The following is a 25,551-nucleotide window of genomic DNA, read 5'->3' as shown; positions in this document are numbered from 1 at the left end:
CTTTTTGCATAAAAGTGAGTATTTCGATAGACAATGATTTTTTGCTGCAGCTGCGCGCATTTTGAATTGTGAGCCTGTGTTCACTAATCTGTATCTACAACTACTCCGCAAAGGAGCCTTGGACTGCTCAGACCACACAACCCTGAGAGTTAAGTGCAGAAGAGGTACTTGGGAATCCATAGTAGACCGGGCGCCAGGACATCAGGAGAAAAAGGTCTCAACCTTCATGGTTGGGCCCAGTAGCACCTACGTGCCCCATGGCCCTCTAAAAGGAGTTCTGACATGCACTGCCTATAATCAACGTGATTTTTGCTTCAAAGTTCTAATGTAAACTATTTTGGTCTTGTATGGGAGCCAATGCTGATGAGCTGGACTTGAATCAACAGGACCTCGATCCTCTTGACCTCCTTTTGGTCACATCATCCAAATTGATATTACGCTGCTGGAAAGAGGGTTCAAAATGTTCAACTCATACATGGTGGCCATGGATTATTTGCATAACCAGTACCATTCCTTCTGGAAAAAACTGGAGAACTACATACATAAATCAAACCCCTGTGAAAAGAATATTATATATGAAATCATATATTTTGAAAGACGTATCACAGTCAGACATCATGATTATGGTAGGAAAAGGGTATAATTTGGTATTTGGCATTTCTCCTGATCTTTCGAATATGTTTCACTTTAAGTTATGTTGAAGAATGACTTTTTTATTTTACTTCTTCTCTATTCCTTTCTTTCATTTCACTGGGATTATTTCTTCTTTTAGATTATCACTTGCTTATCATTCCCTTATTAATTGCAATGATTGCTATATTTAATTTTGCACCGTAAAATCAATGAAATGGCTTAAACAAAAAAAGACATTCCTGTGAAATAAAAAGTCAAAAGCAGCTGGTGGTGTTGAGTGTTGCATCACATTGGATCTCCTGGGAGCACAGGGAAGACTGGTAATACACCGATTAATCAGACTTGCACAACTGTTATGAACAAAAGAATAAGTGGGCAACAGTTCAACTATGAAGCCTTAAAACAACTGACTACAGCTTTTCGGCTTGTGTTCATGCTTAACTTACCTCTGCCCTTGGTTAATAAATTATCAATTTTGGCATTCAAGTTCTCACCTTGAAAATAGTTCCTGAATCTTCAGTGGAGCTTGGGTCAGACATCATTATGTCCCTGGGAAGAGTCTCTATGAAGCAAAGAGAGGAGTGCATGATGAGCCCAGTGTTTACTTAAAGACTTTTAACAGGGACAACTCGTTTGTTTGTGAAGCATTTCACCTCAAGGTGGACTGGCTGGGCCACTGAGAAGCTCATGATGCAAGAGCAGTCTTCACCTTTCTGGCTGTTGGGTAAGCAAAACAAATGATGGTATTGACCTATACTTGCTTCCCACAGACACCAGCCAGTTGAGAAATCTAGCTATTTTCCTGAAGGCTAATTGTCCCCTGGAAAAGCAGAAAATAATGGAAGATTTCTTTTAATCCTAAACCTAAGTTTAACTTTAAATGACGATTCCATTATAGGGACGCTTCCAAAAAGTGGAGGCCTTTGTTTGCCTGAAACTTTTAATGTAAGTAGAGTAGTCCGTACGCCCTCCCCGACCTCAACCAGTCCGATGCAGTTCCCAGCAATTCTTCATCCCACACACCAAGCTCACCTCTTTGAGGGGGAGCGACATCATCCGTGGGTAGTCTTTGGTTTGGCCGGGTTGGGGGCTGCTTTAGGGGAGGCATCGGAATACCATTGTTCTTGTTCTAGAGTGGAAGCAACATAACAGTGAGATGGCAAAAGGAACCGTGGTACTGAACTGGATGCACAATAACTAAAAGAATACAGCTAGTTAACAAGAACCAATGAAGGAAGGAGGCGGTAACTGTGAAGGAACTGCTGTCTGCTTTCTACATTCCTTTCCACTTCCACTCAGACCAACACTCATTTTGTAGCTCATCTCAACAACTCAAGCACCCACTCGAACCAATAAATTTAGACAGTTCAGGAGAACTTTGTAAGAGAGAGTGATTGTGTGTGGTGGTTATTTCATTTCATTTTCATTTCATATTCTTTATTTCGATGATTGTTCATCATAAAAAGATACACAAACAGTACACTCATGCAGTATTAAAAACATGGTATTACAATATTAAAACTCCCACAATTAAAAAGTATAAAAATATGTCGTTAAGATGCTCAAATTGACCACATTCTTAGTAAATTACTTCCTAGTTTCGAAGGGCTGCGTTCAGACAATAGTGCCTCCTATGCCAGACAGTGCCCAGGTATTTTGCCACAGCAAACACAATGTTTTCAGCAAGATCAGTTTTTAGTAACCTGTAAGCCACCAGGCACTCTGAGAAACCTAAGTTTTTACACAGTGGTACTATCCATTTCTTTCTCGCACCACTGTACGCTGGGCAGAAAAAGAGGATGTGCATATCTGTCTCTCTATCCGCTCCGCACCCAGGACAGCTACTCTCAGTTGGCTTACTCCACTTGCTTGTGAGGGCACGAATCGGTAGTGACCCGTGCCTCCACTGCACATCAAGCTTCCTTATGAGGGGCGGGTAAATAATGTCTAGGACTGGTTCGAAACAGTAGAGGTCTTTGAAGAGCAAAAAGGAGTCAGTGCAAGACCCCCTATTTTTATTTTGGAGTAGTGTCGCTAATTTATGATCATAGTAAATTTTTGCCAATCGCTTCTTGGGCAGGACTGGACAGGTGACCAGAGGGTTAGACCATACAGTATATAAGCCAAGGCTCTCCAACCCCGATTTAACAAACTTGAGCCAGGGAATTTTGCCTGCTTTGGGCAGGGAAAGGATCTCTTGCAAGGCCTCCCTATAGCTAACTAATTCTGGAGTTGCCCAGATCCTTCGCCAGAACATAAATGGTCTCAGCGATAATTCTTCATCTATTGGTCTCAAGCCTAGGTCTAGCCTCAATGGGGTTAACGGTGTGCTGGAGGGGAGTAACAAAAGCCTCCTGATCAACTTATTCTCCACCTTTAACAAATCATTACAGGGTAGAGGTCTCCACAGTTCGCTACCGTACATTGCCGCACCTTTTGCCTGGATCTTATAAATCTCTAAGGATGGGCCAACAGGTCTCATCGATGACTTGTTCTTCTCAATCATCTTTGAGATCCCACCTACAAACTGCACTAATTTGAGGTGCGCTTTTTCTTGTTGGTGGCCCCAGGCTAAATTTTCCTTCAAGGTGACCGCCAGGTATTCAAAGGTACGGACCCTTTCAAGTTTATCCGCGCCAATGGATGGTACAAAGCGGGATTTGGGGGTTGGGTTAAAGACCATATACTTGGTCTTTCCGGTGTTAATTTCCAACCCATGTTTGCTACAAAAATCCACAAACCCGTTAAGGACACGCTGTATCCCCATTGGGGATTTGGAAAGCAGCAGGGTGTCGTCTGCGAACATAATCGCCGACACCCTGCTGCCAGCGAGCCTTGGGGCATCAGTGTCTACAACCCTATTAAGGTGGTCAATAACCCCGTTGACGTAGAGGCAAAACAGGGTTGGTGCGAGCACACAACCCTGTCTTACCCCCCTGCCAACGGGGAATTTACCAGAAAGGCTCCCAATCCTGCCACACCTGACCCGGGCATAATTGTCAGTATGAAGACGAATTATCACCTTCAAAAGACTTGGTGGAATCCCCATTTTGACTAAGACCCTCCACAAGTTGTTACGTGGGACAAGATCGAAAGCAGCTCTCAGGTCCACGAATACAGTGTAGAGGCTGCCACCCTCCAACTGTACCGTTTTCCAAAAGATGAGTGCCAAACGAAAGACCTGGTCAATTGTAGAAACCCCAGATCTAAACCCGGCTTGGAACGGACTCAGTATTTCATTATCTTCAACCCATTCTAATAAATGGTCAAGGACCAGACAAGAGAACAGTTTCTGTGTTACATCCAGGAGACTAATCGGCCTATAATTGGCTGGGAGCAATGGACACCCTTTCTTGAATATTGGGACTATCTCTGCCCCCAGCCATGTGGCGGGGGGTGTCATACCCTCAAGGATGGCGTTAAAGAACACCTGGAGATACGGTGCCCAGATGTCAATCTCATGCTTAAACAGGTCCCCGGGAAGTTTGTCCAGCCCCGGGGCCTTTTCAGCTGGTAGACCCAGGATTGCTACCCTGACCTCTCCCAATGTAAACATACCCATAGGGGCTACATCCAGGGCTGGACCTATACCCTCAGGAATTTCCATGATTTCCATAAGGTCCGCGTCAGCCGCTCTATAAAGAGAGGCAAAGTGTTCTTCCCAGACGGACGATGCAATGTTAGCCTCGACCGCTTTGGTAGGTTCAGCTGACCCATGTTGGACAATTTGCCAGAATTTACGAGCGTCCCTCGATTGAAGAGCGCTCTTCATATCTGACCAGTTGTCAAAGTCCCATTCAATTTTGGCGTTATGAATAAGATTTTTGTAAATCACTCGCCTGGTCCTGATCTTACTAGGTGTTTCCCGCTCTTTTAGGGACTTTAAGAGTTCTGCCTTAGCTCTCCTACACTCAGCGTTGAACCAAGAAGCGCGCACCCCCCTTGGATTCCTAGTTTTCGCTATTGGGTTCAAGACTTCAGCTAAGTTCGTAACCAGCTCCTGATGGATACCTGCCAATACTCTGTGTCCATCCGAGGACGGTAGCCCGGGTAGTAATTTTTCCACTTGTTCTAAACTTGGAACCAGTATATTGTACAGTCTCTGGATATCATCATGATTCCCCACTATTTTGGGCCATCTAATTCGCCGCCTGTTACTGGCTGCTATTAGATCTGGGGCTAAGTTCGCAATACACTCCTGTTCCCCGGGTACTACCCCCTGCACTTCAAACCTGAGCGCCAACGCATTGTGGTCGCTGTCCGTTCTAGTAAGTACCTGGAAGTCCTTAACTTTTGCCCAGTCCATGGATTCCACCAGTATATAATCTATTCGCGACTCTTGCCCTGGTTTATTATAAGTGGGCTTCGGTGGTATGTCCCCTTTTGTGCGCCCGTTACAGGCTCTCAGTGAGTTGGCCAAAATAAGTGAAGTAATCTGCACAGCCAGTGGGGATCATGCCTTTGCTACTGGGCCCGCCGGGGGTGGGATTCCCCAGGCATCATCCTCATCAATTGTGACGCCCTCCAGAAAGGTCGGCAGTGGCTCAAACTGATTATTAAAATCTCCTCCCACTAGGTAGGACGAACAGTGGGGGGAGGATTCCAGGAACACCGCCAGGTCCTCTATTGTACCCGAGGTCCTTGCTAACCCCACTGGTCGTGAGTACACATTAACCAGCGATAATGATTGGCCAGACCCCCAGTCTAATACAACACACTGGAAATCCTCAGAATTTGTATGCAGTGCCCTAGCCCTACATCCTAAGTGGGTAGCAACCCATATCAATAACCCTCCTGACGCGTGTCCCTTTCCCCCCCCATTTGGCTGGTACCGAAAAGGTTGCATAGCCTGGACGCAAGTTACTTCCCCGTGCCCAGGTTTCTTGTAAAAGGCAAATGTCAAAGGACTCTATGAATGTCTCCCATTCAGGGGAGTCCCGTTTATTAGACAGGCCAGCTACATTCCACGAAAGAATAGACACCAAAGCTGGTGCCACCTCGCCGTTCGGTGAAGTACTCCTGTTTTGGTGCACTATTATATTGTTATCATCGGGTCTTTTATCCTGGCCCTGTGGATGTACTAGACCCCCAGGGTCAGTGCTTTCTCCAAGTGTGGATTGACCCATTCTCGGTGAAGTTGTACCTCGTTCCTGAGCGGAGTCTACCTGATACTCCACCGGAGGAAGTGATGTAATACTCCTACTATCATCAGATAATTCCCTGTCATTTGTTTGCTTTACCCCAGCGCTACAATCCAACAACTGTCAGTCCACTGCATCCAAGCAGCCAAACCGGTTAGGATGGGTGAATTGGAAGTAAGGGGAACTGGGGGTAGGGTGATTCCAGCCTCCCCTCCCAAAGGCTCCCCCATGGGGCACCGACCTAAGTGCAGGATGTTGTCTTCTTGGGGGAACCCATGACCAGCCCTCATTGGCCCCTTCCTCAAACCGCTCACGTTTGTCAGGATAGAATGCCCTGAGGGGCAACGCTTGAATAGACGTCATGGGTGAAGAACCTTCCCAATTGCAGATAAAGCTTACTGTCCTTGGGTCTCTAAAATTTACCAACACACAATCCCCGGTACCCCTTTTTGTTGACTCGCCCACCCAGGGAACTCTCCTTGCAAGGATGATTTCGTTGTGCATCCCTAAAGGTAATGGTCTATATCTATTAAGCCAACTGATTACCTTATTCTTTAAAGAAACTGGGTTTTCCCTCACCGCATCCTCAAGTTCTGGTACACCACTGAGTACGACTACATAAGGGGCCGCTCCCGGGGGGAGGTGTGCTGCTTTCCTATTTCCGCTTCCGTCTTTCCCTCGGTATGCTTGGCGCAGCTGTGCCGGGGCAGGTGCCTTCCCCCTAATTTGATTAGGGGGTGGATCATGGGGTATAATAGGAGGCGGTATGATAAAGGGGTTTGATGCAGGAAGAATACTACCAGCGTCCAAGGGTAAACTTGTGGTACTAACAGAAAGGATTGGTGGGATAGCTGAGTCAAGTGGTAAGAATGGATTATTATTAACATTAATTCCCATCCCCCCCACTGCAGGGGCCCCCGAGGGGCCAATAGTTCCACCCAAACCTCTATTCCCTTGCTGCGCCTTGTCAGCCTGGACATAGCCAAGTAACTCTCCCAATAACCCCTCAATTTTACCCAGCCTATCTTCAGAGTTCCCAATACGTGCTGTAGCCTCCCTCAGATTGCTGTGCGCAGCCCCTATGGTTTCTACAATGTTGGTGATACTGTCCTCAATCCTAGTTAATCTAGCTTCTAAGAGATCTATCAGGGACTCCATCAATGAACTTAAGTCCCTGCACCCTCCTGATTCCTCACCCCCCCTATGGTGCTATAAAGAGTTGTCATGCTATCAGAAAGCGACAGGTGGTGAGCTTCCTCTGCCACCGGCCGTGATTTAGGGGCCCCTCCTTTTGCCCGTATTACCCATTCTAACGGGTTGTTGTTGATCTTTTTTGGGGACCTTTGGCTTTATTCCAGAAGCTAATTCGGGACCAAACTTCCTTTTTTTTGTGGCTCCTTGCCTGTGGGCTTCATCTAACAGTATTTGTTGGACCCCTGCCTCTACTATTATGGGGGAGGGAGGTGAGGTAGTGATCATGGTAGTTTCGTGGGTTGGAGGGATAGGTGGGTCGGGGACAATAGGATCATCCCCGCGGTTAGAATGAACATTAGGTTGGGTAATCTTTACATTTATATGCAGGGGAGGTTCCTGCCTATTTGGAGAAAGGGCTTTAGCTATACTTCCCAGAGAACAACGTTTAGAGTTAACGATTCCCTGAGAAAGTCTACGTTCCAAGGATGTTATTTCATTATTCAAGAGTGAACTAGCACGCACAATGAAATTCTCCATAGTCCCCACTAATTGCGTGCCGGTCTTAGAAGCAGTACTCCGTGTTTCGCGGCCCGACATTAGTGAGCAAGGGTCCAATGTAAAATGAATACAAAATGTACTTGCGGATCAAAGAGGGATGGGCCGGTCCGGTCACCACCGGGCTCTAACGGGCTACAACAGGCCCGCTCTTGGCCCGGTCTTCGCCAGCGCTTCACCCGCGCGCGTCCCGCGTTCGCGCTAGTGGGCGGGGTTAAGTAAGAGGAGGAGGCGGGGGCGGGTAGAGGCAGCAGGTGTGCGCGATGGCCTGGCGCAGTCACCTGTGGGCCTCGCAGTCCCGCTCCAGTTGGAGTATTCCTCTAAGCACGATGATGCAAAACCCGGTATGGCGCACGCCGGCTCCCGCTGAGGCAAAAAGTTTCACTGGGGGGAGAGCGTGAGCTTCTGGTGTTCAGGGAAAACCAAGGAATCCAAAATTGCTGATCCTGGACCTGTCAGAAGGCGACTTCGAGCGGCTCCCGCGGAGCGGGGGCCGCGAGTCGTATTTGAGTGCTTGCTGGGAGGAGGGGGCGGGAAGAGGCAGCTGGTGTGCGCGATGGCCTGGCGCAGTCACCTGTGGGCCTCGCAGTCCCGCTCCCGTTGGAGTATTCCTCTAAGCACGATGATGCAAAACCCGGTATGGAGCACGCCGACTCCCGCTGAGGCAAAGAGTTCCACTGGGGGGGAGAGCGTGAGCTTCTGGTGTTCAGGGAAAACCAAGGAATCCAAAATTGCTGATCCTGGACCTGTCAGAAGGCGACTTCGAGCGGCACACGCGGAGCGGGGGCCGCAAGTCGTATTTGAGTGCTTGCTGGGAGGAGGGGGCGGGAAGAGGCAGCAGGTGTGCGCGATGGCCTGGCGCAGTCACCTGTGGGCCTCGCAGTCCCGCTCCCGTTGGAGTATTCCTCTAAGCACGATGATGCAAAACCCGGTATGGAGCACGCCGGCTCCCGCTGAGGCAAAGAGTTCCACTGGGGGGAGAGCGTGAGCTTCTGGTGTTCAGGGAAAACCAAGGAATCCAAAATTGCTGATCCTGGACCTGTCAGAAGGCGACTTCGAGCGGCACCCCGGTGGTGGTTATAAAACACTATGTTATATCTACAGCCTGGTTGACAGTTGTAGTTTTGGGCATCACATGCACTGCATGGCATTATGAGTTGTGTTTAGCATCATAGACAGTTACAGACATCAAACACTGAAATGAGCTATTGGGCTGTGCTGGACACCATGATCCCTTAAGGGCTGTGTTTGATATAATGAGCTGAGCCGGGCCATTTGACCAGTGCACAGCCTGTGGTTTTCCTTAAGGCATGCGCTTGCCATTCAGGCCCGTACTTTACATCACTCCATGTGACTAGCGTAAGGCTCAGTGCTCACAGGCTGTGCTGGGTATCGTGAGCTCCGCTGGGCATTGTTGTCTACGCAACAGTTTTCACATTTGTATCCCATGCTCCCTTCCTTGTGGATACCAAAAGATGGCATACAAGGCTTCAGGAACAAAGGATACCATAGACATGCCTCACAAGCAGGCAACGCTATTTACTTTACTTTAGATTTTTCATGTGTTTATGGAAGTTTTCCGACAGAATTACGCAGAGAAAAATATTGTGTGGCCAAAATATCATGGAAAAAACAAAGACCAAAATATCAAGAAAGTAAGTGCATATAGGTAAGCCTAGATTTACTATCCTTAATTGCACAGCAGCTATATGCCATGGTGATATATATATATATATATGCATATATATATATATATATAATATTTTACAGTCAACATTCCGATGGATTACCATTTATGACTCTTTGTAGCATGTGCCCTAATAATACTTGATGGTAGCCAATTAAATGCATGGGGGTTGATGATGACTATACCTGTATCTGTAATACTCACTACCCTCCTATAAAAAGACTCTAGTTAAAAATCCCCCCTGTAAGAGATGTAATCCTATAACTAAATCAAGATCAGAAATCTACAGACATCAGAAGTGTACCTTTTCAAGCGTGTATTTTTTATTTAATTATTCTAACACTGATAAATTGAACTGTATATATATATATATCCTTATATCCTTACAGACAATACCCTTCCACTATTTACAACATCTTCATGGGTCAAGGCAAGATGGAAGAGCGTGGAGCAGGCATTATTTGCCATGATGTCGATCTACACACGTAGACTAATGGCCTGATGTATAACTGGGCAATGTAGATATTTTGTCGCAATAGCAAAGGGGCATCTATACCGGCAGGAATTTGGTCCACCCGCCAAATGTATATGCAGACGGACCATAGGTTTAATCATGGTGCGACAGGCCTCACATTCCGTCCACCTGATTTAGATGGGCATAATGAGAGGTTAGTTTTCACCCCCCATCACCACCAGGAAAAGACTGGCAGTAAGGGGCAGTGAAAACTGCTAAATGCTCCCATTGCCAAGAGACAGGACTCCCATGGTGAGGAGAGCATTCTTTTTATTAAAAAAATTAATCAAACTAAACAGTTTGCCAGGCCCAAACCTTCCTTTTTAATATGTATAAGTCACCCCTAGGGTGGGCCCTGGACAGCCTAACACATTTGCCTTTATCGCAGGCTTCCTCAGAATTAAATAGAAAAAACCGTATGGAACCAAGTTGCCCAACAGTGTCGGATAAGACAACCAAGCATCTGGAGTGCACTTAGAGGAAGTAGATTTGCTTGCGTCAATGCATGACTTTACCTGACGTATGGTAGGGTTAGAGTCAAATGTGTAGAGTTAGAAAAACAGGAGTCCGAACCGTGTTCGGCAGATGGTGTTCTTTGGCAAACACAGCTTGGACAGCTGTTACCATAGGTTAGCTAATACTCATCCTATGACGCAGGCAAGTCTACTTCATCTAAGTGTACTCCGGATGCTTGGTCGTTCTATTCAACGTTGTTGCTCAAATTGGGTTCATATGTTTTCTCTATTTAGTTCTGCCCTGACGAAGTCTGCGATAAAGTGAAACGCGTTGGCTGCGTTTCTTTGTATATAGTGATGAAGAACACCATTAATAGACAAACACAGAGGACCTACTCGTCTTGTTTTTGTTTTTGGTACAACTTTCTCTTTGCATACTCTGTTTTTGTTGCCTCTTTACTATGTTTAAATGTCTGTAATGTTTGACCATATGTCGCTGGTCCTTACAGGGCGGCAATGTTGGCTTGGAACCCAATGATTACTTAAGGTGGTGCAGCAACAGGTCCCCTAGCTGCCAGAATGTGTTCAATTGTTCCAATCTCACCTGCAAATGGGGATACTGAAACAGCAAAACCTAGAAAGATCCACTTCATCATCTTGAAAACATCATTACCCCAAAGTCATATAGCTGGCAAAGCACAGCCAAATCAATGGCATTGTCATGCACCATCCCAACATTCACATTGGAAACATTTAGATAATAGTATCATAAACATAACACACTTCAAATGCCCAATACAACATCATATATCACTGCCCTGGCTTATAATGCTAAGCACTATACTTTGGCTGAGCAAAAGACAATTGATCTCACCATCCACAATCAAGGGAAAAACTGAAAGCCCTTTAGTACACCCACCCATACACATAAACCACCACAAAGAAGGTATTAGAACAAACTCACTTTACTTTTACACCAATGCACACAAACCATTTTGAATCTAAATACAGTACACACTATCTGAATACACACAATCAAATGCCAACAAACCAACAGATACTATCAAATAATGGCTCCTCCTGTCCCACTGCTTGCTTTGCCAGATGTGCAGGTGATATTACTGTATTCAACTCAGCACCTAGGGTGGGATGGAAGGCCACAACATAGCCTCGCCCTTGGGAAGAGGGGCAAATAAAAACAGCAGTCTTGGGCAAGAATTGAAACAAAACTCCCTGCAACGGGCAAGATGATTGGTCATACGGGTTTAGGGACATGCCCACACCCTTAAGAAAGAAAAGGGTTCACAAATACACCCTCATCCTTAGACAAGGGAGTGCGAAAGGCATTCTACCCCTAATCTCGTGCACACAAAATCCACTTACACTTTGGAGTGGTAAGGGTTCAATGTCCTTCCACCCTTGGGCATGGTGGAGAAGTAAGAAAAAAAACTGTCCACTCCGGAGTAAGGTGAAATAAATACACCTTCCCTTCCAATGATCAACGGGGTATTATGGTGGAGGCTTACTCTTTCCCTTTTTCAAGGTCCTCTGGCCCTTGGGTAAGGTTGTTGTGCACAAATACCCTACATTAGGCGAGGGGTGGCAAACAATTACCCATTCATGGGAGGGAAAGACGAGAGCAATATACCCCGGCCTAGGGCAACCCAGGTGGAAACAAAGATCCACCCTTCATCAAGGCTTGCTTACAGGGGTAAGGCCCACTGCTTTAGGTAAGGCAGGAGCGCAATGACAATAATTTCCCCCATGGACAGGTTTAAAACCCTTCATTGCATAATGCACACTGACTTCAAAACCTTAGTAGTTTTGAGAGGATAGTATCATTAAATGTATCATTCAGATTGTTTAAAACAAGCAATGGTAAAGCCAACACGACCGACCTTTAGCAGGCTGGTAAATGGTTATTTTGTTCTGCAAAAACATGCCACAACAATAAAGAAGAAAAAAAAGATTACATGCTGCCTCTTAAACACGGCAGCAAAGTGCTTCGAACAAATATTAAAAAAAATAATAATTAACCATTACACATCATTTTAATTGAACAGTACCTGTGCTTCCTAACAGGCACCTAGAACATGCACTGCAATACGTTTTAGCTTTAGCGCACTTCAGTGCAAAATATGATTAAAAAAGGTGAAAATAAAAGGTACCATTGAAGTTGAATTACTGTACCTTGAATCCCTAATCTAAATACACAACAATGACTAAAAGAAAATTAAAAAATGATAAAGAATGGAAAAGGCGCTGTCAAAGTAAAGTATTAGCCCTCGAGATGTGGCACAGAAGTATACTTCTTTTTAGGCGAATGTGCACATGTGATCAGGTGTAAATGCCATCACTCACTGGGCTGGAATATGCATGTGTAGATTACCAAACAGAATAGGTGGAGATTTCCACTAGTGGGTTTGTGAATTGTATTTTGTAGTTAGTAAGTAGTATCTCTGCAGCACTATTTTACGCACTACAAAACGCAGTTTGTGAATCGGACCCTATGCTTCCGACAATCATTATGTTTCTAACTAAATTCACTTTGTTAATATCTTTCCTGTCACTAGTGGAAATCTCTGTTGCCCATGTTTCTAAATCTGTGATGCAAGAAGGAACATAACTTGAAAGTCCTCTATGAATTGATCATCTTGTTGTAGGAGTATTTGAATTACTTACCAATCGTGTGGGATGTACGTGACAACAAGTGGGACCCTATCTTGGTTTTTTTTCTTTGTACTCTAAGAGCTTGATCCGAAGTACCCGGGTTGCTCTTTGGATTTAGTTATGCACAAGTCGTTGGTTGTACCCATGGTTCATGAAGTCCAAACTCAATTCCTTTTTGTTTTCATGGTACTCTAATATGTCTGCTCTTTGTGTGGGGGTTTGCAAGGAACATAACAATCACACAGCACAACAGGAATCACCCCATGCCTCACGTGCCACATAGCATCTGATTTACACACTGAAATGGCAGGGCCTTGCACCAAGAGGCATTCAATGATTTCATTTAAAAGTTCGTGGAATTTATAACTATAGATATTATTTTAATTACATTTTTATAGGGGCACTATATTTCACATTAAGCACTGCTTTTGTGCTTGCACAGGTTTACCATCACAACACGTTCCAGTTCACTGACATCTTAAATTAAGGAAAATTAGCCTCAGAACTAAGGGGCAACGTCGTACATGCATGACGCAACCCATTAAGTCATATTTATTAAGTCATGCAGAGCCACTTTGCGTGCCTTTGAATGGCTTCAAAAATATGGAGTAATGCAACGCAGCCCAAATCTCGGCATTGTATTACTCTGCGCAAGGGAGGCATTCCAAGGGATTTGCAGTGGGTGTTCCCATGCAAATCCAATGGTTTGGTGCAGTCCCAGATTCTCCAAATGTGGTAAATCTGGGAATGCCTGAAAAAGATACGCCTCCCCAGGTGAGGCGTAACGAGGAGAAATATGCTTATTTTGACTCATTTTCCCTCTTTTGATGTTGAAAACGCCTCTATAGATTATTTTTGTGCAGTAAGGTGCCCATACCTGCTCAAAAAGAATCCTACCTACAACAAAGGCACCCTTGCACCATGCAAGGGTCCCTGCATTGGTGCTAGGCTGCCGAAACGGCACCAGCGCAGTGGGAAAAGATAGGAATGCGCCATAATGGATAAAAACGGTGCATTCCTGCCCTTTCCCTGTGAAGCAGGGCAGAGCATCAAGGGAATTTGCTGCACTGTCCTGCACCACAATCCCAGTACATATGCACCTAAGAGTATAGTGGAGTTTGAGGGCTGAAATACACTTGGCAAAATGTGGCGGATGTGCAATCTGCCATATACTAAGTTCATTATACCCTACGGCACTTATAATACAGCATGATATCTGTTACATTTGTGACGGAGCATCCCGTCTGCCAAACTCTAAATATGACTCTAAATAAGACTCTAAAATCCTATGAAAGTGACTAATTGTAGTTATGGTGACCACTGAAAACATAACACACTCAGGGTTGAAAGCAAATTAAAACTGGCATGAATTTGGGGTACCATTGTGATGGTCATTACTGGTCCTTTTAAAATATTTTTATTTCATTTCCACATCAATATGTTTGTATTACGGTACATGTATATTCCTCTTTCAACTCACAGACAAACTGTGGTGAGCTTACCCGACGCTCAGGTTTGGGGATAGTGACCAGCTCCAAAAGAGATGTTGGCATGATTAACTTCTGTGGGAGGAAAGCATAGAAGGAGATTAGGATTGCTCCAGAGTTGGAAATTTACAGTATCTTGGCACAGTAACACAATGTTTATGGAATACTTAGACACAACTCCTATCTCAGGAAACTACCAAAAAAGAGCAAGGGATAGATTTGCTTAAAAAGTAAGAACTTACAAATGCCTTTTCCCTACCTCACACATCTATCCCAATTCATACTGAGTGAAAGCATGGCCAGGATTCAATATCAGAGGATCAAATTGGCCATGAGCAAGTAGAAGTTATGTGCAACATTAGGTACTCAAGCAGGCACAGTACTCATCAGGCAGAAGAATTAAAGTAGGACAATGGTACCTGGAAATATTCCAGCACACAGCACAAGCACAGAGCCCCGTGTATCTCAGTCAGGGCTCTCATACTGCAGAGATTGCTGCAGAAGCCAAATGCCCTACCAAGGGTATTCCTAGAAAGCTGACATAGTGAGCCATTTCTTTGGTGAAGGGCCATTTATCTAGCTTACCTGCTGCCCCTCGTGGATGACAGTAGCCTTGCCATCTTGTTTGTGTAAGACATAAACCAGGCTGTTGGCCTTCACTGCGATCTCCCTGCTGTCCGGTGGGTAATAGTGGACCAGAACACGATGGTACCCTACATCTGGGCTCCTGAGAAAACGTAAAAGACAAATGTTATGTAACATATTAGAGTTTTGATATGGTACTGTCTCCAGCACTGATTTAGTAAGCAGGACAACTGTAAAACTAATGCATTTGTGTATTTTTATTTAGGTCGGTTTTCCTTTGAGTTTGCATTAGACAGCTCTCCTCTAGCAGAATGATGCCTTGGATTGCTGTCTTAGAGAAACATAAACGTTATTGGCTTTCTCCGTAGCCTTCGAGCTCAGTTGTTGGAGTTGAGAGATACCAGAAGGAGTACAACAGGAATGCACCATAAATCCAGGAAGCGTATCTTAGCAGATACATGGATGGGTGTGTATCACTGAGGTGGCATTACCACCTCTGAAGGTGAGCATGAAATGTTTCCACTGAAGAGATTTTTTTTTATTACAAATGACCCCGTCCCACTAAGATATGATATATATGGAGGAGGCACTTACAAATGGCAGGCTAGTGAGAAGTTATGAATTTATATCTTTTAGCTTGTGCCCCATGGGTAGAATAACAACACTGCTTCACTAATAACTTCTCCTAGATGCACTCATTTTTAGCTCTCGCCTGGCGTTGCAGCGCGAAAGCGCTGTCGCCAGCGAGATCTATTGTGTTTGTCTTGCCTCCCAAGTGGTACAGGCTGGTGCACGAGCAGATTGTGGTCTGTGTACGCGCCGCGCTTGTAAGACGTGCTTCCTTTTTGAACGAGCGCGCGCACACGCACCAGCCGCCCCAAGTCACTGCATACATACTCGATCGGGCGCTTGTTCAGTATATTTCTCATTTAAAGACCGTTCCATAGATATTAGTTGAATACTCCATGGGTTGAAACTCCTCTTACGAGAACATTTTACCGATTCAAACTCCTGTCCCTATTTCTTTCAACAGAACATTTAGAGGGTAATTAGAACACACTATCAAAAAATATTGCAAAGTTATTCCACAGGTAGGAACGCCTGTTTACGAGCATTCCTTGGTAAACACTGCTGTTAAGACCTGTTTTCACAATATCCACATACAGAACCGTCCGTTTACATGAACATTCCCAGGTAGCAGATAGCGCCCACACAAGCTGCCTCTAGGTGCTGCCCCGCAGACCACCTGCTGCAGTGATGCCCTGTGCCCCCCACAGATGGCATGTCCTAAGAGTGCCCAGCAGCCGAGAGTCCCTGGGAGTGACCGTCCTACCTCCTGGGGCCCTGTGGTGGAAGTCCTTGGCTGCCGAGCTGAAGGAGAAGCGGGCGCCTCCCGGGGCAGAGGCGGCGGGGCTCACGGGAGAAGGCCCGGCGCTGCCCGGCCAGAGCCGTTGGTGCCCAGGCGGAGAGACAGCCGTCCTCTGGGTCTGTGACAGACAGGCACCCATGGCACCGAAGAGACACGCGGGATCGCAGCAGTCCGCTCTAGTCTGGGATACCTTGGAGCCACACAAAGATGGTCTCGCGCACAGGTCCGCGGCTCAGGTGGAGCAGGAGCCCGCAGGGAGCGGGAGGTGCCACGTGGAGCTGTGGAGAGACAGGTGCTCCGGGCGAGGGGCTGGTGCAGCGCAGCGCCGCTCTCTCCACGCTCCAGGGCGCGGGGGTTGCCCTCTCCCGCTGGGTGGGGGCTGTCCCAAGGGCATGGAGAGTCCCGCTCTCAGGCGCCGGCACTTCACACCCACTGAAGCTGAATGGCAGCAGGGCCAGCTGAGCGTCCCTCGGTCGGTTGTAAACCCCCTCCCCGCCGCCCCCTCTTCTCTCTCGCATTGTCTCTCAGTTTTACTCAGTCTTTGGCCCTCTCCTTCTCTCGGTCTTTATCCATATTTTCCTCTACTTATCCCTCTTACACCATTTCCCCTCCTGTTCTTTCTAATTTTCTCCCAGTTGTGTTTCTGCCCCCATGTGTGTTATTTTAGTTGCGCTCTCACTCCGCTCGAGCCTGCTCTTTCGATTTAGCCGCGCGCCCCAGAGGCTGAGGACTTTCCGACCTTTCACATTTACTCTCAGCCTGGTGGCTGGTGCTGGGTGATTCGTGTCTGTCTGGTCTCGGAGGTAGACAGGCGTGGGCAGGGAGAAGGCGATGATGTATGGAGAAAGGTTGCGCCAGGTGGGCACTGTCTCTCCAGGAAGAGCGAGGATGGCACGACGCCCGGCCCCGGTCTGCCTGCACCCTGTAGCAAATCACCTTATCCAATGAGGACAGAGGCGGAGCCTTCCTTGTGCTAGATCCCCTACCTGTGCAGGTAGCGACAGGTGACGCCCAGCCAATAGAAGCTCAGGGTCAGTCGATTGGAAGCTGCGAACAGCCAATAGGACGGGAAGGTTGCAAATAGCAAACTATCCTCTTACTCCAGTTGTGCTTACTCGTTAAGAGGAAGACTGAACACCTTGCTATTGATAAATGATTGCCCAGGTCACAGGGTTATCCAGTTTTTAAGCGTTTTCCTAGTTTAAGGGCCAATGCTCAATAATGCTGAGAACTCACTGAAATAAAGACAACTTAAATTCACGTGCCTTCCATTCAGAGCTGGAATTTGAAAAAAGACACGGGGGTAGGGTCTTGTGGCAGCCCCAAGGGAGTTACGGTGGAGTCATGAGAGATGAAGCCCCGATGGCAAAAAATCAATGACAAACACGTGCCCTGACTATATATACTCATTTTTTAGGTCTCACCTGGCGATAGCAGCGCATGCCCTGCACTCGCCATGCAAGTGCCTTTGCGATCGAGTCTTCCAAAGCTGTACATGCACTCGTACGGATGGATAAAGATGGCTGCTCTCGCCATTCATCCAAAGCTAAACATGCACGCGTACGTACGGACCGTGGACAGTCCGACGCCATCTTGTGCCAATAGCTTTCGATTGTCATGGCAACTAAGCTGCCTGTGAGCAGCTGAGAGGCAGCCGCTGCTGTGGGTGACGGAAGACAGGACTGCGTCGGTCACGGGCGGCGCTTCTACGCCTTGTGTGGTGCTGTGGGGAGTGAGTATGCTTGCATCCAGGGCGGGCCCACAACAGACTGAAGGAGGCGGCTGTGAACAAATCGAGCCCAGGGGCACGGAGGGAGTTGGAGAAGGCTCACAACTGACCTTTATCATCTTGCAGAGCCTTGGAACTCACATGCATACCGTTATTTGAGAAGATTAGGTAGTAGAAAGAGGTGCATTTATGTGCCGTTAGTGTTTGATTTTCTGTGGGATGTCTCCTTCCACCTATCTGGCTGGGATTCCAACCCTTATAAATACATTCATTCTCGTCCTTCTTTGCCATGAGTTCAAGGAAGCTTGATGCCTCTTAGCTTCTCCTTGTAGGCGCCGTCAGCCGGTTGCGCTGCTCAGGGAGACTACAATTCCAATAATGCACTTGGCTGCTACAACCATGTGTCACGGGCACTTTAATTCTAATGTATGTGGAGTCATTTAGACCCATTCACTAGTGTTAAAATGGGAGCGCGCTACACCAAAGCCTGTTAACTCACCAGTGCCCGTTACAAAATAAGGGACAACTGTGTCCAGCCCCGTGTCTGAGTGGTTACGTCGCACAGCGTACCTTGGTGCTGGTTTTATGAGGAACATACTGCTCTAGGGGTGCTAACGTTGGAAAAATGGACATAAAGACAATATGCAAACAATATTAGCCTTGGTGTCAAGGTGAGAGGTGATGCCGTGATACGGGTGAGTCCTTAACCAGCATTAGATGTTTATTTAGCTACAACCATGTGTCACAGGCACTTTAATTCTAATTTAAGCCCTACATTGTTCAACCTGTATGTGAAACCGCTGGCTGCTGTCGTCAGGGAATGTGGCCTTACCATGACATCGTACGCCGACGACACGCAGCTTGCGGTGACACTCAGCGGGGACCCTGAGGTGAATGCTCCCAGATTCCGGGCAGGACTTATAGCTGTGGCTAAGTGGATGCGTAGCAACTGCTTACAGCTTAACGCTAACAAAACCGAGGTCCTGATTTTAGGGAAGCAGGCGGAGCTTTGGGGAGACCAGTGGTGGCCTCCCGAATTGGGGGCGTCCCCCACTCCAGCGGCCGAAGTAAAAAATCTGGGGGTCTGGCTGGATTCCCATCTTTCTTTCGCCAGCCATACAAAGAAGACAGCAGCTACCTGTTTTGGTATATTGCGAGGACTACGACCTGTCCTTAAATTCTTCGACCCCCCCACGCGGCAACTGGTGGTCCAGGCCTCCATCTTGTCGCGTCTGGACTACGGGAGTGCTTTGTTACTTGGAGTGAACCAGGCTGAGGCATCTAGGCTTCAGATTGTCCAAAACGCTGCTGCACGCGCCATCGTGGGCCTCCCGAGACGTTGTTCTGTCTCCCCGGTCCTGACCTCCCTCCATTGGCTTCCGGTCAGACAGAGATTCAAATTTAAAGCTCTCTGTCTGACATTTAAGATTCTGAAGCTTTCCTCTCCTCCTGCTCTTGCGGGCCTCATCTCCTCGTACCTCCCCACACGGTCCCTCAGGTCGGAATCTCACCATCTGGCGATTAAGCCTAGGTTCAGACTGAGTAGGATGGGAGGGCGCTCTTTTCGTGTTTTGGCGGCTGATTTATGGAACTCCCTCCCTGTACACATCCGTGCCCTGGATAGCCTTATTCTTTTCAGACGCGCCATAAAAACTCACCTGTTTGCTTCTGTTTAACTGATCTTTTTCTTCTCAGTTCTGATCTGTTGTGTTGTGCTGTGTGATCAGGCGCCAGGACGCCCCTTCGCTGGGGCAGCTGTGCGCCAAATAAAAGTTATTAACATAACATAACATAACGTATGGGGAGGTATTTAGACCCATTCACTAGTGTTAAAATGGGAGCGCACTACACTTGTGCCTGTTCACTCACCAGTGCCCGTTACAAAATAATGGACAACTGTGTCCAGCCCGTGTCCGAGTGGTTACGTTGCACTGCTTACCTTGGTGCTAGTTTTATGAGGACCATATTGCTCTGGGTGTGCTAACGTTGGAAAAATGGACATAAACACAATATGCAAACAATATTAGCCGTGGTCATATAAAAGAGGCTGACAAACTGCACAAATACTATCTGAGTCAAGGTGAGAGGTGAGTCTGTGATACTAGTGAGCCATTAACCAGCATTAGTTGTTTGTTTAAGCAAGAGCACTTTCCATGCTGAATTTCTAAACTCGTGTTTGCAATGAAAACCAAAACAGAACTGCGAGTCCCAGAATGCAAAGCGCTGTTGGCTCAAAAATGGCATGGAAGTGGAAAACGTCACAGGATTTTCAGAAGCTTTCCAGGCATGTGCACATAAGACCCTCACGCCCTAAATACCAACGGGATCCTAACTAGAACTATTTAGCATTAATTTTTAGGTCACAAAAAAAGATAAACATCCGGTGCTATTATGTCTCGCCTTCTATTAAGTTAAAGCCATCTGCTTTGCTATACAATACCATTAGCAAAGCAAATGACTTTACCTTAATCAAAGGCGAGACCTATTGCATTTTCAAAGCTTGTTCCTGCTAGCTGCCACTCTAACCTAGAGAGATCGTTGGAGGTAAGGGTTGAGTAAACCACACTAGGTGTAAGGGACTCTCCCATCTCAATGTAATGTAACCAAGTACCTTTTGGATATGCACCAAGCGGCCCCGCCACACGAGACATCTCCGTCTCTAGGTTGGACTTGACTTGGACATTGCTGTGACGTCAGGTAAGTTATGCTAAGGAGAAATAAAGCTGGTTTCTATGGAAACAATGGACCACAAATGTTCGCTTCATGCAATTTCTATCCTAGTAAAATGCTTGCCACCACCTATAATTTCCTGGCATACCTGGGTTCTCTTTCATGCTTTGTAAGCAGCTTTGTGGGGCTGGTTGTTTGTCTTCGTGACAGCTAAGTGAGGTGCTGCAGCTCCACCAGGCTAAATGACATATCTGTGCTTGTAAAATGTACTCTTCCGCAAACGCCTTCTTGCCATTGCATGTATGCTACCTCAAAGGAGCCAGTATAGGAAACCGGTGGCTGGCACAAATAAACGCACTGGGGGCGTTGCGGGAGCGGGGCGGAGTGGGAGGGTTGAGAGACGACAGACAACGGAATAGGTATAATTGGATAAATAAACTATACCTATTCCATCGTCTGTCAACTTCCCACCCTGCCGCGCCACGCCCACCCCCCGCACATACCTGTGCCAGCCGCCCCCTATCTTGGGTATGGTACCCTAGCTTCCTAATTTGCAGAGGTCCGCACAACTCATTTTGGACGCCAGAACAAGATGGGCAATCATAACCTGAAACTGTACTGAGATGAAAACACGATTTCTGGTGTCCGGAGGCAGTGAGAGTCAATGGGGCTTTACCCCACACGGGACCTCAATACAAAAATCTGGATTTCAAGACTAATGCAAATTTTTATTTATTTATTTAAACATTTGTAAAGCGCGAAACGAAGGCCCATGGGCATCTCGGCGCTAAATAACTGCAATGTTTGGCCAACAAGGGGACCAGGAGATCATTGATTAAAAAGCCAAGTTTTGAGGTTTTTTCGGAAAGACCAGAGGGACGTGCTGGTCTTGATCGAATGAGGCAGTGTGTTCCAAAGTTTTGGAGCAGCCACAAGGAATTTTCTGTCACCCCAGTTGACAGATTTAGTTCGGGGAATCACCAGGTCCAAGGAGCTGGAAGAGCGCAGTGCTCTGGATGGACAGTAGGGAGTAAGGTTCTGGGTGAAGAATGCTGGGGCGGTGTTGTGTAAAGCCTTGTATACCAGGCACAAGGTTTTAAACTTAATCCTCTTCCTCACCGGAAGCCAATGGAGTTGTTTCAAGATGGGTGAAACCGGGTGGAATTTAGGGATTCGCCCTAGGAGCCTGGCGGCCGCATTCTGTATAGACTGCATTTTTGTTAGCACTCTCTCCTGGGCCCCTAGAAACAGGGCGTTACAATAGTCTAGGGTGGAGAGCACCAGGGAGCTTACCAGCGTTTTCGCCATGTTTTCAGGTAAAAAGGGCAGAATTTTTTTGATGAGCCTAAGTTTATGAAAGGCTGAAGAGGATATCTGGTTGGCATGTGGAAGGAAGTTCAGACGGTTGTCGAACATGACTCCCAGGTTCCTCACTTTGTCAACCGGGACTGGGGGCTGGCCCATGGATGACGGCCTCCAGAGGGGGGACCACTCCGGAGAGAGATTTCCAAAAATTACAACCTCAAATTTGTCGGAGTTTAGCTTCAGACAATTGTGTGACATCCAATTTCCGATAGCCGACATGCCTTGATTGAATATGTTAGCTTTCTGAAGCCCGTCATTTTTGACGGCGAGAACCAATTGAGTGTCATCAGCGTATGAAGTGAGGCTCATCCCGTGTGCCCTGATGACATTGGCAAGGTCCGACACATAAATGTTAAATAGTGTCGGACTAAGGGATGAGCCTTGGGGAACTCCACACGGAAGTGACAGAGGGGAGGATTCAAAAGGTCCCACGGTGACGACCTGGGTCCTGTTGGCCAGGAAGGAGGCAAGAAGATTTTTGGCGTTACCTTGAATGCCAATGCTTTCGACACGGTCGACCAAGGTGGTATGGTCGACCGTGTCAAAGGCCGCCGACAGGTCTAATAATATCAGGACGGCGGTGCCTCCCGCATCCCGGATAGATGTGATGTCATCCGCCGCTTTAACCAAGGCCGTCTCGGTTCCGTGGAAGCGACGGAACCCGAACTGAGATTCATCTAGGCATTTATTATCCTCGATGAAGGAGGAAAGTTGGACATTCATAATTTTTTCCACTATTTTTGCTAATAGCGGGAGACTGGCGATGGGGCGGTAGCTTTTGAGTTCTTCTTTGTCAGGGGTGGGTTTTTTGAGCAGCGGTTTGATTAGGGTTTTCTTTAATGTCTCGGGATAGATGCCCGTGTTAAACATGGAGTTGCAGATGTTAGTTATAGAGGGTAAGACTGCATCCATGATTGGTCTCAGGACCTTCAAGGGACATGGGTCGAGGGCCGATCCCGATTTGATGGTGGATATAGTTTTTAGCACCTGCGGACACGTAACCTCGCTGAACTGCGAGAGAATGGGTCCTTCAGGTGGAATTAGTGGTCTATGGGAGAGAGTGATATTATTGGCGAAAACCCTGTAAATGTCATCAACTTTGCTGAAAAAGAACTTTGATAAAGCATCACAAAGGGTTTGGGACGGGGGAGGTGTGAGATCAACAGAGAGGCCCGCTAGTTGTTTAGTGGTCTCATATAGGCATTTATTGGAGTTATGAGCGGTTTCAATTTTGTTGCTATAATACTTTTTTTTTGCGTCCAGGATAAGGTGTTTGTATTTTGCTACCGATTCTTTATATAGGAGTTTGGCTTCGGGTGTGTAATCCTTCCGCCAGTTTCTCTCCTTATTTCGGCACAGTTGTTTTTGGGTACGCAGTTCCCCTGAGTACCACGGGGCCGAGGGGGTAGATCTGTTGCGTGACCGTTGTTTAACTGGGACCAGATCTTTTGCTGCTGAGCTCACCCAGTTGTGAAATTGGGACGTGGCGTTGTTAGGATCCGGAGATAACGTAGGGCGGGTATCATTAAGCAAGGTTTCCAGCCTGCCAACATCTAAGTCGTCCCATGCCAAATAGGGGAGACAGGGGTTAGGGTGGGGTTTGTCTACCAGGGGGTCGCCCACAGGAAGTGAGGCCAGGATGAGATGATGATCCGACCAGGTTAGAGGGAGTATTTCTCTAAGTTTGAGGCCCGGGGCATTAGAAAAGATGCCGTCTAGTGAGTGACCTCCTTCATGCGTAGGGGAATGAACCAGAGGGGATAGACCAAAAGTGGACATGTCAGCTAAAAACATGGCTGTGTCGGGATTGTCGGGCACATCAAAATGGAAATTAAAATCACCTAGAATGGTGAAGGAGTTCTCCAGCGCGGATGTTTCCATAAAGGATCTGTGAACCCTCAGGAAGTCACACCTGGGTCCCGGAGGTCGGTAAAGGAGGATCCCCCTGAAGGTGTAGAAAGGGGTTAGTTTTATTGCGAATTCTAAAGCTTCGCAAGAAGTCTGGGGAATTGGTGTATGCCTTACGATGTAGGTGTCACGGGCAATGATAGCAATGCCGCCACCTTTTTTCTTGGTTTGCCTGTCCAATCTGTAAGTGGTAAACCCCGCAGGGACGGCTATGACAAGATCCGGATCCGAAGCTTGTCCCATCCAAGTTTCCGTCATAAACAGGATGTCTATTTTATGGTCCTGTATCAATTCATGGATGTCCTGGCTGTGTTTGCTCAGCGAACGGACATTTGTGAGCGCAATGGTGTAAGATTCCGTAGAAAAGTGCTTGCCAATCTGAGGAGATTTGCGAATGGATGGTAGCGTAGCGTGACAGCCTGGGCAGTATGTTGCTAGCTTTGTAGCATTAGGGTGGAATATGCAACATAAGTGAGTGGTCGTGGGGCGTAAAGACAGTAGATGAGCTGCTGTATAACTGAATCGGGGGGTAGGGGGGGATGAACCAGGGGGGATGGCCCTGGGCCCGGGCCAGGCGCGGACGGGCGCAGACGGGCTTGCCTTTGGCGCGCCCGCTGCGCCCGCCCGCTGCGCGGTCGGGCGTATCTGTTATTAATATACATAGTGGGGCGGGGCGGGAGGAGGGTGGGAGGGGCGCAGAGCAAACCAGGCAGCCTTCCCAAGACAAGATGGCGCCCAGAGTCAAGCTGATAGCTTCCCAGCGCGTTATAGCGTCGCTGAGGGAAGATAATGAATCCGAGCCTCGGCGAATTAGTCTCGCCTGAGTGGGAGGGCGGGAATATAAAACAGAACTGTTTAAAATATTTACAGAGGTTTAAGACACATAAAAACGCATTAGTAATCAATCGCTTTTAAATTGACAGGAGTACACAGAGCAAAACCTCCGGCTTCCGCCTCAGAGGGAAAACATTGACAATTGCTGGCTGAGCGAGGGAGCGCCTATTAAATACCCTGGGAGGGCGGGAGGGGCGCAGAGCAAACCGGGCAGCCTTCCCAAGACAAGATGGCGCCCAGAGTCAAGCTGATAGCTTCCCAGCGCGTTATAGCGTCGCTGAGGGAAGATAATGAATCCGAGCCGCGGCGAATTAGTCTCGCCTGAGTGGGAGGGCGGGAATATAAAACAGAACTGTTTAAATATTTACAGAGGTTTAAGACACATAAAAACGCATTAGTAATCAATCGCTTTTAAATTGACAGGAGTACACAGAGCAAAACCTCCGGCTTCCGCCTCAGAGGGAAAACATTGACAATTCTTCGGTACCCAGATTACATTAAGTCTGTGTCTCTCTTGCTTTCATCTGCTCAGGACATTACAAAGCACATGATCCTTTCTCATGGAGGACTGGACTTTAACTGACTTAGTTCTGCGTGCCCTACGGCTCCCGTCCTATCCTCGGAGTAGGTTTCGGCTGGTTCCAGCTGCCGGCCTTGTTGTGTGGGCATGCACATCTGACAATCCGACAACGCAAACAGAGCACGCCCTTAAAGGCGCACTGAAGAATAAACAAATCTGGTCTCCAGTTCTTAAA

The 25,551-nt window shown here is 47.2% G+C and overlaps 1 protein-coding gene across 2 annotated transcripts in view; it reads right to left on the bottom strand.

Moving 5' to 3' along the window:
- Positions 1-25,551, bottom strand: part of NOXA1 (NADPH oxidase activator 1) — a 172,455-nt gene that overhangs the window by 14,278 nt on the left and 132,626 nt on the right. For both annotated transcript variants that reach the window (XM_078642092.1, XM_078642093.1), the window contains 4 exons: positions 14,922-15,063; positions 14,352-14,411; positions 1,666-1,762; positions 1,128-1,195 (listed from right to left, as the gene is read on the bottom strand). In XM_078642092.1, coding sequence (XP_078498218.1) covers positions 1,128-1,195; positions 1,666-1,762; positions 14,352-14,411; positions 14,922-15,063 — 367 coding nt within the window. The remainder of the gene's footprint in view (positions 1-1,127; positions 1,196-1,665; positions 1,763-14,351; positions 14,412-14,921; positions 15,064-25,551) is intronic.

The sequence above is a fragment of the Lissotriton helveticus genome, chromosome 5_1 (assembly GCF_964261635.1).
Source record: "Lissotriton helveticus chromosome 5_1, aLisHel1.1, whole genome shotgun sequence".
Taxonomy (NCBI): Eukaryota; Metazoa; Chordata; class Amphibia; order Caudata; family Salamandridae; genus Lissotriton; species Lissotriton helveticus.
The sequence above is the reverse complement of the archived record's forward strand: the minus strand, read 5'-3'. Positions and strand labels throughout refer to the sequence as shown.